The following is a 15000-nucleotide window of genomic DNA, read 5'->3' as shown; positions in this document are numbered from 1 at the left end:
CAGCCCATTGGGGTTCACCAGCATTCAGCATCTCTGGCATCAGGTACAGCGAATGGATAGCAGACTACCAGTCTGTAAACTATGGAAGATTAAAAATAACTATTGGGACAAAACATCGGCTATGGATTGGATTCATTGTCTAAGTGTTTGAAAATGACTCCCTTGTTGTCTGCGATATCGTCTGGTACATCGTAGGCTATTTTCCCCTGTGTGTGCATTTTCACCAAGGCAGGCGTCCTATGGATGCTTGCACCTCTATGCCCTAAGCCCGCCTCTTTGGACGCAGGATTGGTCAGGATCATTTTACCTTGCCCTTATTGGACTTAGGTAGTTATCAACTTTGTAAACCCAAGCATCTTCATCTTCTCCACTCCATCGAAAAGGCAATGCATGACGAACACTTTTTTTACGCCTGCGGTTAATCTCTTTTACACTGGTAAATTTCAAGATTCAAACACCAACAATGAGATATGTGTGCATATTTGTATGATATGATTCGTAGACTTACTACTGCCAATCGAATTAAAGAGGAGCGTTTTTGTCTCATAGGCGATTGGTGAATTTACGCATAGGTTAGTCAAGTCTGTCCAACTGGCTTGCTTGTAAGCGTCACACTTGGGACGGGGCACCCCATCCCTGGTTGTCACAGCACCGTCGTTCCCCCTGCCTTGGCACCGCTAACCCTATGTGGCCTCACGTCCAGCGTTTTATCTCCAGGTACGTCTCTGGCATGTAGTGTGCCCAAACGTGTGCTGCATGTTTACTATTTGTTTGTTGACTCTGTTGTTGACGCGTGAGGCTGAATGCCTTAAGGCTTGAAAGTAAACTCAGTTGTAGAGTGGAATTTCCACGTGATGGACGCATGGTGATGCGTTTATATATTTTGATTGACAATTTGATAGGTCATTCGTTGCAACGTTTTCCAGTAATAAATGAATCGACAGCATTGCGCGGGTTGTGTATATGATGCATGCAAACACTGTATGGTGATGATATATTTCTTTCACATGTGTTTGAATTCCTACAGCCTGAGAACTGCGGTGTATTAACTAATATTATGAAGACGCTGAAAGCCAAGTTTCGAAAAACAGAGGTAAGCCCCCGAGGTCCTGAAACTTGAAGCTATAACAAATTCCGCGTTTACTTTTGCTGCCATGATCTTAGTGTTATCTTCTTTCTATTAAATGAGATGCGTGTAATATAATCCAGAAAGGTTGGGTGGGGGTGTTTGCTTGCTAGCTACAGTAGTGTTCCGCTGTATCCCTGACTGCGCTATGGAGTGGGTGGTGGGAAGGACGCGCTTGGCTTCGGCGTCTGGCCATCACCCAGCGTCTGTTCAGTTGCCAAGCAGCACGACACCGCTCAGGTACAGACGGCAGACTGGTGCTGTAAGAGGAGTCGCCTCTCTGTTTTGAATAATTCACACACACACACACACACACACACACACACACACACACACACACACACACACACACACACACACACACACACACACACACACACGCATACGCACACATATTCCTAGGCACAAAGGCCTCTGTGTGGGTGTGCACATAGTACACTCAAAAGTGGACACCCCCATATGCCCACCCAAATTAGATGCATAATGACATATTTGTAAACATGTTCTAGAACATGCAGACAAATCCATGCGCTCGAACACGTGCACACACGCACACACACCGCGCCATCAGCAGGAGGTGTTGAGTGTGTTTGTGTGTGAGGTGTGTGTTTTGGCCCGGTGGTCCCCCCTGCAGTGGAATATGTTACCTGGTGGTGACCACACTCACAGCAGTGGACAAGAGCATCAGACAGATCACACACACGCACATGCACACACGTGCGAACACACACACACACACACGCACAGCACATGCACATGGACACGCACACACACACACACACACACACACACACACACACACACACACACACACACACACACACACACACACACACACACACACACACACACACCAGGTAACCACAAACACACCAGTGCCACTGGCAGTGGACAGGACCATCAGATATATCACACACACACACACACACACACACACACACACACACACACACACACACACGCACATGTACATGGACACGCACACGCACACACACACACACACACCAGGTGACCACAAACACACCAGAGGACAGGACCATCAGATAGATATCACACACACACACACACACACACACACACACACACACACACACACACACACACACACACACACACAGTTGACCACATACACACCCGTGGACAAGCTGGACAGGACCATCAGATACAGCTCATGTACACGTTTCTTCACCATTTTTACTTATTGCACAGAATTTCATCCCCCCTTGGTGTCAGCACATTCTCTTCAGCGGACTCCATGCATATGGGAGAGATTGGATGACAAACAATATTAATACAACAACCGCAGCTGAAGTCTAAGTCCAAAAATAGCTATCCAGTTACTGCTTATTATGCTGCATTGGTTTCTGGCAGTGTTTCGCAACATATTCCCAGGCCGGAGCCGGATTAATGCACAGATATGGCTGAAGCCTAGGTGCCCCCACCAGCCAGGGGGCCCCCGATTGGCCAAAAGTCAAAAATTGCAGAATTGTGACAAGATGCAACATTGAAAAAATCATCATGTTGAGTAGAGTTGGTAGACATGTTATCCTTAATTCCTAGCATGTAATTATGACACTGTTTATAGTAAATTTGATGTGAAATTTGCTTTCTGGGGGGGCCCACAGCAACCTGTAGCCGAGGGGCCCCAGGCCATCTTAATACGGCCCTGGCTGAATTCGTTTTTGGCAGTGTTTCGCAACATATTCCCAAGGGCTCTTACAGACAAGCCCAAATTACTTGCCGTCACAAAAGCATGTAGTTTGGTACAGAACATGGTGTGTCGATTCATCAATCTTCATGTAAGACAGAGAGAGAGAGAAAGGGAGTGTGAGAGAGAGATTTGGGGAACTGGCTGTGTGTGTCTCTCTTCGGGGCAAAGTGTTCCTAAACTTGGTGCCAAAACCCTTGCCTGTGTTCCTGTTCCCGTGCCCGTGCCTAATGCAGTGCATTGTTGCATAATGAACGCTGACTCAGAATGGAACTACGTACGTGAAATACCCTGGAGGAAAATATGCACGAGTCCTCTGCAGAACCTGAACTCACTACACTACACCCCGTAAATGGAGGAGCTGTTTCTGTCAGTTGTGAAGGGGGAACACTTTGATTGAAGGAAGGCTGTGGAGTAGAATCAAGGCCAGTTGAAGTGCTACCTGGAACTTGTACTCTGTAAAGATGGTGCTCTTTGGTGACAGGCTTAGTTCATCGTTAAAGTTGTAGAATACCAAGGCACTCATCTTCTTTGTAGTTAAAATGCCTTTATTTTAATGGGCATAACATGGTTAAAACACTTTGACGCGTTTCGGCATGAAGTTTTCGTTAGGAAGTGACTTGAGGGGCCGGGATGCTCCCAAACCCCAGGGACAGATTACTGCACAGGCCTACTGGGTCCAGGCCCAGGGGCCCAGGGGTCAAGGGGGCCCTGAAGCCCAAGCCTCTATATTTCCATTCAAATGTTGCGTTAAAATCGCACTTTTAATAACAGAATTTTCAGACTTTCTCAGGAGACAACCCCCCAAACCCCAAACTCTCACAAAAGGCCTGAAACCCTGAATTGTTTTGTAAACTACCAGCATACATCTAGGGGAGCCGTTCTTCTTGTCTGACCTAGGGGCCAATGGAATCCACCCCTGCCAATTCAAAACCTGGAACTCCCTGCCTGACAATATTCACAGCATCTAGCGTCAGCATCTGGCATCTACGTGTAGTGTCAGCACCTGGTCTTGTAGCCTGTTCCTCATGGCCTTCCCTTCCCTACATCCCTTTCTCCTTACATCTCTCCATATGAAACTTCGTGTTAGTTTATGTAACTTAAGTGTTTGGGGTGTTTTTCCAGGTTATGTCCCCATAGAGTGCAATACTGTATGTGTGGGTGTGGCTGTCTGTGTAAGCCTCTGCTGGGCATCTCTACCTCAGTTTAACAAGTCACAGCCTCTCTTGTTTCTTCTACCTCACTTTAATAAGTCACAAGCTCTCTGTTTCTTCTGCCTCACTTTAATAAGTCACAGCCTCTCTGTTTCTTCTGCCTCAGTTTAATAAGTCACAAGTCACAGCTTCATCTACCTCTGTAATAAGTCACAGCCTCTCTGTTTCTTCTTCCTCTGCCTGAGTTAAACAAGTCACAGCCTCTCTGCTTCCTCTGCCTGAGTTAAACAAGTCACAGCCTCTCTGCTTCCTCTGCCTGAGTTTGATAAGTCACAGCTTCTCTTCTTCTTCTAGCTCAGTTAATTAAGTCACAACCTTTCTGCTTCTTCTGCTTCAGTTTGATAAGTCACATGTTCTCTCCTTCCTCTTCTTCCTCCTCTTCCTCTGCCTCTGCTGTCCGTGTCAGTTTCTGCTGAGCTGAGAGCCTCTGCTGCAGGACGACCCAGAGGTAGCAGAGCCAGCAGACCTGAGCAGAACTCTGATGCTGATGGAGAGAGAGAGAGAGAGAGAGAGAGAGAGAGAGAGAGAGAGAGAGAGAGAGAGAGATTGGTGGAGAGTGCAGGGCAGAGGCACAGAGAAAGACATTGATGTTGGGGAGGGAGAAAGAGACAGCACACTGACGGAGAAGAGAAAGAAAGATAGACATTGAGAGGGAGAGAGAGAAAGAGAGAGAGAGGGAGATGTAGAGAGAAATAATAGGGAGGGGAGGGTAAAGAGAAGGGAGGGATGGCAGGGGAGAGAGGGAGTGAAGAGAAGGTGTGAGACGACAGTTTTAGGCTGGCATGTTTAGGGAAGAAGGGCATACGTAGAAGGAGAGGGATAGTGTGTGTGTGGGAGAAAGAGAGAGAGTGTGTGTGTGTGTGTGTGTGTGTGTGTGAGAGAGAGAGAGAGAGAGAGAGAGAGAGAGAGAGAGAGAGAGAGAGAGAGAGAAAAAGTGTGTGTGTGTGTGTGAGAAAGAGATATTGAGTGTGTGTGGTGTGTGAGGGAGATAGTGTGTGTATGAGAAAGAAAGAGAGAGAGAGAGATACATAGAAACTAAATGTGTGTGTGTCTGTGACTGTGCCAGCCAATAGCTGGTGCCGTTGGACTGTGAAGAAGGCACTACTGTATCTCCTACACTAGCGTCCGCGCCGGCTGAAAAGACTCATCAGACTGCATCAGCTGATCAGGAGCTCCAGAGAGAGGCTGATGCTGGGACTCCGAAGGGGTGTGCCTGTGCATGTGCCTGTGTGTTTGTGCGTGTGTGTGTCTATGCTTATGTGCGCGCTTGTCTGTGTGAGAGCGAGAGAGGGAGGGAGAGAGAGATAGTGATAGAGGGAGTCTGCAAGAATGTTCGTTCGTTCATTCGTCAGTCTTTAGAGGTTACACACCCAGCTTGTTTATTTATTGGAGTGCGGTTTTCATTCTCTGTATGAGGTGGTGATTTGTTAGCCAATCGGTGACAGACGTCCGATCAGTCAGTCGTGCCAGAGGAGCTAGTTTCTGTGTGTATGTGTGGGTGTGTGCGCATATGTGTCAATGCCAATTGGCTGCTGGAGTTTTAAGGTTATGTACAGTATAGTATAGTTTGGATGCATTTTGATGAAGGTCATTTGGATTATCATCAGTGGTTGGTGATTGATGTGTGTCGTGCAGTGATTTATGCTTCATGTGTTTAGCATGTCGGTTTTAATGATGATTTAATGACTGTGTTCAGATTTGCTTGACAGTGTTGACGACATATTAAGCTGTGTGTCAGTTAATGTAACTTAAGAATTTGGGGGGTGTTTTTCGAGGTCATGTCCCCATAGAATACAGTAACTGTATGTGTGGGTGTGTCCCTCTGGGACGCTAGTTAGGTCACTATTGGGGATCGGCTCTGAGGAGTCTGAGGAGGGATAAGTGTGTCTGTAGTTTCTGGATAATTAGGGAGTTGACCATGAGATCATCAACCTGGCTGAAGGGTTTTTATGCTAATTAGAATCACATGAGTAAGTGTGCTTGTTATGCCTGATCGAATCACAGTTTGTGGGTGTGGTCTATTGCAAGTGTGAATCTTTCTGCTTGTGTGTGATTCTGTGTGTATGAGTGTTAGGGACTGTGCAAGTGCATGTAGTCTGGTTAGGGAGTGTGTGAGTGTGTCTGGTCTGTGAATGGGACCGTGTTTACATTGCTCTCTCTCTTTGTCGCTCTCTCTCTCTCTCTCTCTCTTTCTCTCTCCCCCTCTCTCTCTCTCTCTCTCTGGTTTGTGAGAGTGGATGTGAGAGAGCCTAGGCATATATGTGTGAGTGTCTGTGTGCACTTGCTTACAGAATGTGTGTGTTTGTGGGGTGAGCGTGCGCGTGCGTGTGTGTGTGTGCGTGTATGTATGTGGGTGTGTGTGTGTGGAGTGAGTACTGGCATGCCTGCTCTCTCAGCTCTATGGATCCGCCCCAGTGCAGTGTCATGAAGCGCTTCTGTGCGTGTCTTGCTCTGCTTGGGGTATGTATGGATGCTGCTAAGCTACTTTCTCTCTGCAGTAAAAAGATATGCATTTCTCAAAACCATAGTTGATAATAACCATGCTAGATACTTTGTTGTTTTCAATGCAATATCACATTGACAACTACCCATCTATGCTTTTGAGAAACACAACCCAGATTTGCTAAATGTACTTAGATGCAAAACAATTACTGCAGTTATAAAGCTGTGATTGTCTTGTAGATAGGCTGTAGTAATGCTGACAGAGTTTAAAAGTCTGTAACAATAGACTGTATTTCCCTGTTAGGGATACTGCATGTACGGATGTTGTGTTTATTTCATCATTGCATTAAGCAGCTCTGTTATACAGTAGGCTATACCTCTTACAGTTAAATGGTTTTAGGATGTAGGGATGCATGGATGGTTGGATGGAAGGATGGATGGATGGAAGGATGGATGGATGGAAGGATGCATAGATGGATGCATAGATGGATAGAGGTATTGATATTTGTATGGATCCTGTGTTACGGTTCTCCTTGAGTTATGTGGATCTACATACTAATACACCTCTTTCAGTTCTACCGTTTTACTATAGTTGTGCTTTTAAACATACAGTATACCCTGTAACACAGTGTCTTAAGGTGCATGTTTCATTGTTATTCTGTTGCACTGTACGTCTCTCATATCTCATGCGTCCCATTTGTCCCAATGTGAAATGTCAAAGAACTAAGAAAAATATACATTATGATGCACTGCAGCTAACTTGTATAAGTAGAGCATAAGACTAGAGGTGGCACTGCCCCCTTATTTGTGGCAATCCTGGCAGCCATTATTTGTGGGTAGACCTAAGCAATCTAAATGAATGGAGAATAATTGAGTACAGTGGGCTAGTATGCGCTGTATACAGTGAACTTGGTAACACTTTAGAATAAGGTTCTTCTAATAAGCGTTTATAGTCACTAGTAAGCAGGTAGTAATACCCTTACAAGTGCCCAATAACATGCTTATTAAGTTTGTTAAAATGCTCATTAACGTTGTTAACATCTGATGAGTAACTTTATTTCAGTTAAAGCATGAAAATCTGTACACATGGCAGCCATCTTGAATTTTTTTTTTTTCGCGACGCCTCCATATCTAGTATTAGTCAGCATATCAAGATAGATATGTGTACTGATTTAAATAATAAGACTAAAAAAATAAACCACTATAAACACATAATAAGCAGATTATAAGATGTATAAAAAAGTTAATAAGCATGTTATTGGGCACTTGTAAGGGTATTACTACCTGCTTAGTGATTATAAATGCTTATTAGAAGAACCTTATTCTAAAGCGTTACCGTGAACATTACTGCACTCTCTCTCTACGCCTGTGTGCTCACCAAGGGCAAACTTTATTCAATGTCTCCCTATGGCCTCAGATGGCAGTACAATATCAGATTAATCAGAGTCAATTAATTTCCCAGCAGACTATTCTGATGTAGTTGCAAACAAAGCAAACCTCTCTATTGTGAAGCACGGTAGGTACAGCTGTAACAGATAGCAGTGACATTTAAAGTGGACATCAGTCTGATAGCAGAAGTGATTGGAGTGCTATTGAACTCTGCAATAGGAAGTAGAGTCAGCCTGTGTTAGTATACAGCTAGGCTACCAGATGCATGTATATTGTGTAGCTATTAAATAGAGTGCTTCCTTCAAATAATGTTTTTCACAGTGTGTGCTTAATGAGAAGTGGCCTACGGACAGATATCTTTAAAAGTTTTTCTCACTTATGTTATGCACAATGTATTTTAACTACCGTACATATGACCCCTCTGGTAGCTATGTGTTTGGGGTGATATTACAATTTTGCATTTTGCATGTGTATTCTCATAAAGCAACAGTACCACATATAAACTAGGCTGCTTTCTTAACCCCTTAGCACTGAGCCTCTGTTATAACCTTATGGTCACTAAAATGGTAATGTCCAATCGGTTACTTGAGACTCTCTGCATTTATTATAGCAATGCTGTTATGATGCAGTTGAGTGTTTTCAGCAAAGAGTGAATAGGCCCGTCGACGCGCTCATCTGCAGTAAGAGGCGAAGATGCCATGTGTGAATGTAGGCAGCACACACTTTAAAGGGGTATGCCACTATTTTGGGGCGTAGTACAGTTGAAATCGTTGGCCAGGGTTTATAAAGGTGATAAAGTGTCTTATTTTTCATGTAAGCCGTTGTCTTGCTTTAAGACAAGTTAAAAGAGGGAGCATGTTGCTAAGCTAGTGAAAGTCAATGGATCCATGTAGCTTTAACTTGTCTTAAAGCAAGACAGCACTTAACATGAAAAATAAGACACTTTACCACCTTTATAAACCCCAGCCAACGATTTTAACTGTATTAAGCCCCAAAATAGTGGCATCCCCCTTTAAGTGCACTTCATGCATCTCTGTGAAGGCACCTTTTTCTGGCGTCATGTCGTGTTGTGTGTTATGCAACAGCTATGTATGTATGTCCAAGACAATTTTCCCTCGGGGCGAATAAAAAGAATCTTGAATTTTGAATCTTGAATCTTGAATCTTCAACCACCAAAGGAGTAAGAGTTGTGTTTGTAAAAGCTTGCAGCACTCCATCAGATCCTTCATCTTTAAGTGCCACACTAATGGCCCATCATTTCATTAGTAAGATAAGACGGAAGGGTATGTACAGATTAGATAGGAATGGCTGGCACAGATTGCGCGTGTCACTGAGTTTTTGTTGTGGCTGTGTCTTTGTGTAACTTTTGTTTGTGACATGGCTGTTTGTCTATTTGAGTTTGTTTTCTAATTGGGTCCCTAGTTGACTTATTTCTGTTTTACCTGTGGCCTCTTTGTCTGTGGGTGTCTGAGCTTGTGTTGTGGCTGTGTGATCTTGTCACAGGGCCTTGATGTTTGTGTGTTCTCGTTGCATTTCTGTGTCAATGTCTCTCTCTCTCTCTCTCTCTGTCTCTCTGTCTGTCTTTCTCTTTCTCTCTCTCTCTCTCTCTCTCTCTCTCTCTCTCTCTCTCTCTCTCTCTCTCTCTGTCTCTCTGTCTGTCTTTCTCTTTCTCTCTCTCTCTCTCTCTCTCTCTCTCTCTCTCTCTCGCTCTCGCTCTCTCTCTCTGTGTCTCTCTGTCTGTCTTTCTCTTTCTCTCTCTCTCTCTCTCTCTCTCTCTCTCTGTCTGTCTGTCTGTCTGTCTTTCTCTCTCTCTCTCTCTCTCTCTCTCTCTCTCTCTCTCTCTCTCTCTCTCTCTCTCTCTCTCTCTCTCTCTCTCTCTCTCTCTCTCTCCAGAGCCAGGACTGGAATAAGACGGATGAGAAGCTGCTTCAGGCAGTGGAGCAGAACGAGCCGGATAAAGTCTCTGCTCTCATCGTCAAGAAGGGCCTCAACCCCTCCAAACTAGACGCAGAGGGGAAGTCTGCGTAAGACACCTTTTACTATCATCGGTTATTATTACTACTGCTCACTTTACTTTTTAATGTTAGACACAATCCCTCTTAATTGGGCAATGGGGGAAAGTCTGTGTTGGACACTTTTTTAGTTCATCCTCTGTAACCTGTACGTACTGTAGATAAGAGTCATGCATAAGACATATCTTTCATAATCAAGGCACTGACCTCATTGCTGGGCCATCTATTTTCTCCATACTTGCTGTTCCGTCTGAACCTACTTTACTGTATTTATGTTCGCTGTAACTACCAGCAGCAAGGCAGGGCTTCAGTTCCCAGGAGACTTTGTTCAACTGCATGAACTGTGTTGTTCCTCAGAATGTTTCGTAGTTTACTGACTCAAGTTATGGATTTTTTTTAACAAATTGTTGAACAATATTTCATGATCATATTGTCTTTTCGGTAACGCTCCATAGGTATGACATGACAGTCATAACAGTGTCATAACACAGTCCTGGACGTGTCATTAACATAATGCCCATGTCACAAACATTTGTATTGTTGTCATTAAGTGACATTCGGTTATGGTATAGACAACCATAACAATATCAACTTTTAATGACCATAAAACGTTTATTGTATTGACTGTGTCACGACACCGTTTTGACACTATCTTGACACTCTCATGTCATGTATATGACGCTGGCGTCAAGTAAAGTGTAACTGTATTTTCTGTATAGGTCAATGTACAGTAACTGCATGATAACTCAAATGTGTCTTATACTGTAGTTGGCTGCTGACTGCAGAAGCCATATAATACCCATCATGCCTTGGCTTGTGTTCCGTATGTGTGCCCCCAGGTTTCACCTCTGTGCGATCCGCGGTCGTATAGACTGTCTGGAGGTTATCTTAACCCATGGAGTGGACATTAACCTTCCAGATGGAGCAGGTAAGATCGCCTCTCTCGTCTCGCTCCATCTCTGTACTGACACATGATACTGACATTAGTGGTTATATGTACCAGACATAATATGCTTAATGGCAATGTAAAGACATAATGTGGTCAGCAATGTCACATGCGTCAATGAACACATGTACCGTATGTAGTCTAAATGACCCCTTTCTGGCACTTGCAATATGTGTTGGGCTTAGCGTTGTTTGCTTTGATGTAGTGCTTTTAACTTGAGGGTAAAATGGCACAATGGCACAAAACTCACAATTTTAGATAAGCAAAAGCCAGCTGAACTCAGAAGGAGATAAAATAAAAATTGATAAAGACATAGCTGACATCGAAGGGACCAACATTTTGCTGCACTGCATTTATCAATGTGAATATGTATCATTTTACATTGATAATAACACATTTCGCTGACGACGCTCTTATGCAGAGCAATTTGTAGTTTTCCAGGGACAGGGTATAGTCTGTGGAGCAGCATGAGGCTAGGTGCCTGCCTCAAGGGCACTTCAGCTTATGGATGGTGGTGCAGAAGAGCTTTTGTCATTTACTGCCCTACTACACATTTGGGATTAAAAGCAGTATCTCCCTGATCCCTTGACCTGCTCCTTAACCATTGCACCACACAATGACTGTACTGTACAGCAGTGTTTCTCAACTGGTGGGTCGCGGAGGGGTCATGGGTGGGTCGCATGGGTGGGTGTAAAAAAAATCATAATTCATTGATTCGCTAAAAAAAACTTTTCCTGACACAATTTACAACTTTTATTTTGATAGGCGATTGAACTTGTGTCATCTGTCGTCATAGATAAAATCACAATGTTTATGCGCAATAGTAGCGTGCAACCAGTCATTCGAGTATCGCAAAAAAAAAATTGGGTCGCGACTGAATGAGATTGGAAAATGGTGGGTCCCAAGACTGTTCCAGTTGAGAACCACTGCTGTACAGTATATGATAATGTATGACTGACCAACCCTCATAATAATAAAAATGCTTCAGTAAGGTAGCCTGACAGTCCAGAGGAGGACATGAAATGTGTATTCCGGGGCCACTCCATAGGCAGAGCTGAAGTATTCAGTTTGACGTTCAAGTTGTTTCTTCAAGCAGTAGACCAGTGCCATGATCATGGAAAACAGGAAATACTGTACTTTCTTGAAAATATAAAAACAAGTTTTGAGGCACTCCTTACTAAAGTTAACCACCATCCGCTGAGGGGTGTCCGCTCATAGTTCACACATATTTGCGGGCGCAGATACAGCCCGAGCTCTCAGTGGCACCCTGTACTCCCGAGCTCGAGAATGTTTACTGCATAGACATTTCACGGCCGTGGCAGTACTTCAGCACTACGGCCAGCGATCTTGCCCAATATGCCACGTAATCTATCTCAGCTTCTTGAGTGCAGTGGTCCCTGCGGACCCGGTGAAACACTTGACGATCGGTCCACCACGTGGACAGCCACTCTCCTGCGAGAGCGGCACAATCACGAGAAGTACGTTCTCCAGTGGGAATGAAGATGTATACATACATGCTTAATCCAAATTTCAGATAGTGAACAAATGAAACCAGAATTTATGAACCAGAATTTTTAAGGCATTTCAACTTTTAACTAAGGCATTTTAACTATCTAGTAAAGAATATCTCAAATAAAAGTTGCTTTTATCATTTCATGGCAGTTTGGACGCCCATGTTTTTTTGATGAGCACCCTTTTTTACTACTTGTATACATGACTCAGTGAAGCATTCCCTTCTCTCTTTTTGGTTACTGTACATCCTTCTGTAAAAAGAATGACTTCAGTGACTTGTTCTGCCACTTCCCTTGCCATGCCGGCATGCTAAGCCTAGATAGACCATTGTGATAATGGGGCAAGTCGACGCCATGGCACAGCCAGTATTAGGCCCTATAGTACGTATAGTAATAATGCTTTCTGCCATCAGGTTGTATTTACATTAATTTCTAGGCCATCAATTCAGAAGAACAGAGTTGTTTCTATAAGATACATTGTCAATGAGGCCACAACTGCAATAGGAGTTGTATACAGTATATCCCTCTCTAGGCTACTTTCTCACGCTGTTGTGTGCTGTTCTCTTCTGCAGGCTTCAATGCTCTTCATCTGGCTGCTAAGAATGGCCAGCCGGAGTGCCTTAAGAGACTACTGCAGGTACGACTCACACAAGTTTGGGACTAATAGGTGCACTGTGTAATATTTTTAGTGGTTTATTTCCAGAATTCATGCTGCCCATTTACAAACGTTACCTTTTTCATAAATACTTACCTGGAAATTGCACTTTTCATACATGAGAAGGGGGATCCTTTCCATGGTCCGCCATTTTGAATTTCCAGAAATAGAATCTTTCAGCGGCAAGTAAATATTAGTTTATTATTTAGTAGATAGTCATGATTTGGCAATAGGCAGCAAAGTTTCAATGAGCAGCATAGTTGCAATACCTACTCTGGCCACCATCCTACACAGTGCACCTTTAATTCTATGTGCAAGATATAGCAGTGGTACTTCTTGTGAAGGGCTCTTGGATTTTTGTGCTGCCAAACCTTAAGGCTAAATGCCAGATAGTATACTGCATCATACGCACTGCATGTTCTTAGCAAATTAGGACAAGTGACATATGTGAGTGACAGTGACGCAGGCCGAGTGTGGGAGAGTGACTGTAACAGTCCCATGTAATTTAAGCAGTAATAATGGACAATCTCTGTATGTCTCACAAGACATTATTGTTATAGAAACAATGTTTTCTTTCATGTGTTCCAGCAGTTTCATTTCTCTGTAATTAGGTTATGCAGTTGGCCACACCTAGGATCGAATTGTGTGTCAAATATATTGTACGTATGTCTGCCACATGTTTGTGATGTACATGTTGTGCGTGTGCGTGTGCGTGTGCGTGTGCGTGTGCGTACGTGTGTACGCGCGCGCGTGTGTGTGTGTGTGTGTGTGTGTGTGTGTGTGTGTGTGTGTGTGTGTGTGTGTGTGTGTGTGTGTGTGTGTGCCTCCGACAGGAGAGAATGTCCGTGGACTCCACAGACCCCATCGGAAGAACTGCTCTGCACCATGCAGGTAAGCTGCTCACTTGCTGTACATGGGTTACAGCACCGTAAGTAAACACTAAGTAAAATGCATTCATTTTTAGAATATTGTTTGGGGAAATGCATTTCAGTGGACCAACTTGTAAACTAAATAAATAAACATTTCAACATTAAAGCTGGTTATTAAACTATTTATCATAGCTAGTATGTACTCATGGAGACTGACCAGTACAGTACTACTGATTTATATTTTATAATGAATTTAAAAGAAAGAATATAAAATAAGAAAGTTTTCTGCTGGACCATAACGATATTGAGAAAAAAAATCCACTTTGAACCTGTTGGGTGACTGACTGAAAGAAAAAAAACCCTACTTAGTACAGTATGGCTTTAATCCTGTGCTTTATGATGCATTAGGTCATTAGCTTTGGCTGCTTTATGGCGTTTTGGAGAACCGCCTTCAGCTCTTAAACAGGGCTCGCCTGCACTGTATTTCACATGATGTCACCACCCATAGCCAAACGAGTCTAGCAGCCATGAAAGGGAGGTGTGTGCGTGTGCGTGTGTGTGTGCGCGCGTGCGTGCGTGCGTGTGTGCATGCGCGTGGGTGTGCGTAAATGTGTGTGTGTGTGTGTGTGTGTGTGTGTGTGTGTGTGTGTGTGTGTGTGTGTGTGTGTGTGCGCGTGTGTGTATACGCGTGTGTCTGTGCATGTGCGTGTGTGTGTGTCTATGTGTGTGTGTGTGTGTCTGTGTGTGCGTGTGTGTGTGCGTGTGTGTCTGTGCGTGTGCGTGTGCGTGTGTGTACGTGTGCGTGTGCGTGTGTGTGCGTGTGTGTGTGTGCGTGTATGTGTGTGTGTGTGAAAGGGAAGCGTCCCCTAATAGAGAGCTCTTTTTTCCTCGGTGGGAATGTTGTAAAAATTGGGTGCCGAGTTACCCGAGTGCACACACACACACACACACACACCCACACACACACACACACACACACACACACACACACACACACACACACACACACACACACACACACACACACACACACCACCGCCACACACACACACACACACACACACACACACACACACAGTGAGTAGTCTCCCCCTAAAAAATGGGTGCAGTTACCCGGGTGCACAAACA

At 44.1% G+C, this 15000-nt stretch overlaps 1 protein-coding gene across 1 annotated transcript in view; it reads left to right on the top strand.

Annotated features, from left to right (window-relative positions):
* The first annotated feature begins 1055 nt into the window (after positions 1-1055).
* Positions 1056-15000, top strand: part of ankrd24 (ankyrin repeat domain 24) — a 54548-nt gene continuing 40603 nt past the window's right edge. The window contains exons 1-5 of the mRNA XM_063202042.1: positions 1056-1093; positions 9773-9903; positions 10731-10819; positions 12921-12985; positions 13837-13894. Of these exons, the coding sequence (XP_063058112.1) occupies positions 1058-1093; positions 9773-9903; positions 10731-10819; positions 12921-12985; positions 13837-13894 (379 nt within the window). The 5' untranslated portion in view covers positions 1056-1057. The remainder of the gene's footprint in view (positions 1094-9772; positions 9904-10730; positions 10820-12920; positions 12986-13836; positions 13895-15000) is intronic.

This window comes from Engraulis encrasicolus, chromosome 6 (assembly GCF_034702125.1).
Source record: "Engraulis encrasicolus isolate BLACKSEA-1 chromosome 6, IST_EnEncr_1.0, whole genome shotgun sequence".
NCBI classification, from domain to species: domain Eukaryota; kingdom Metazoa; phylum Chordata; class Actinopteri; order Clupeiformes; family Engraulidae; genus Engraulis; species Engraulis encrasicolus.
Note: the sequence above shows the minus strand (reverse complement) of the source record. Positions and strands in the feature narration are given on the sequence as shown.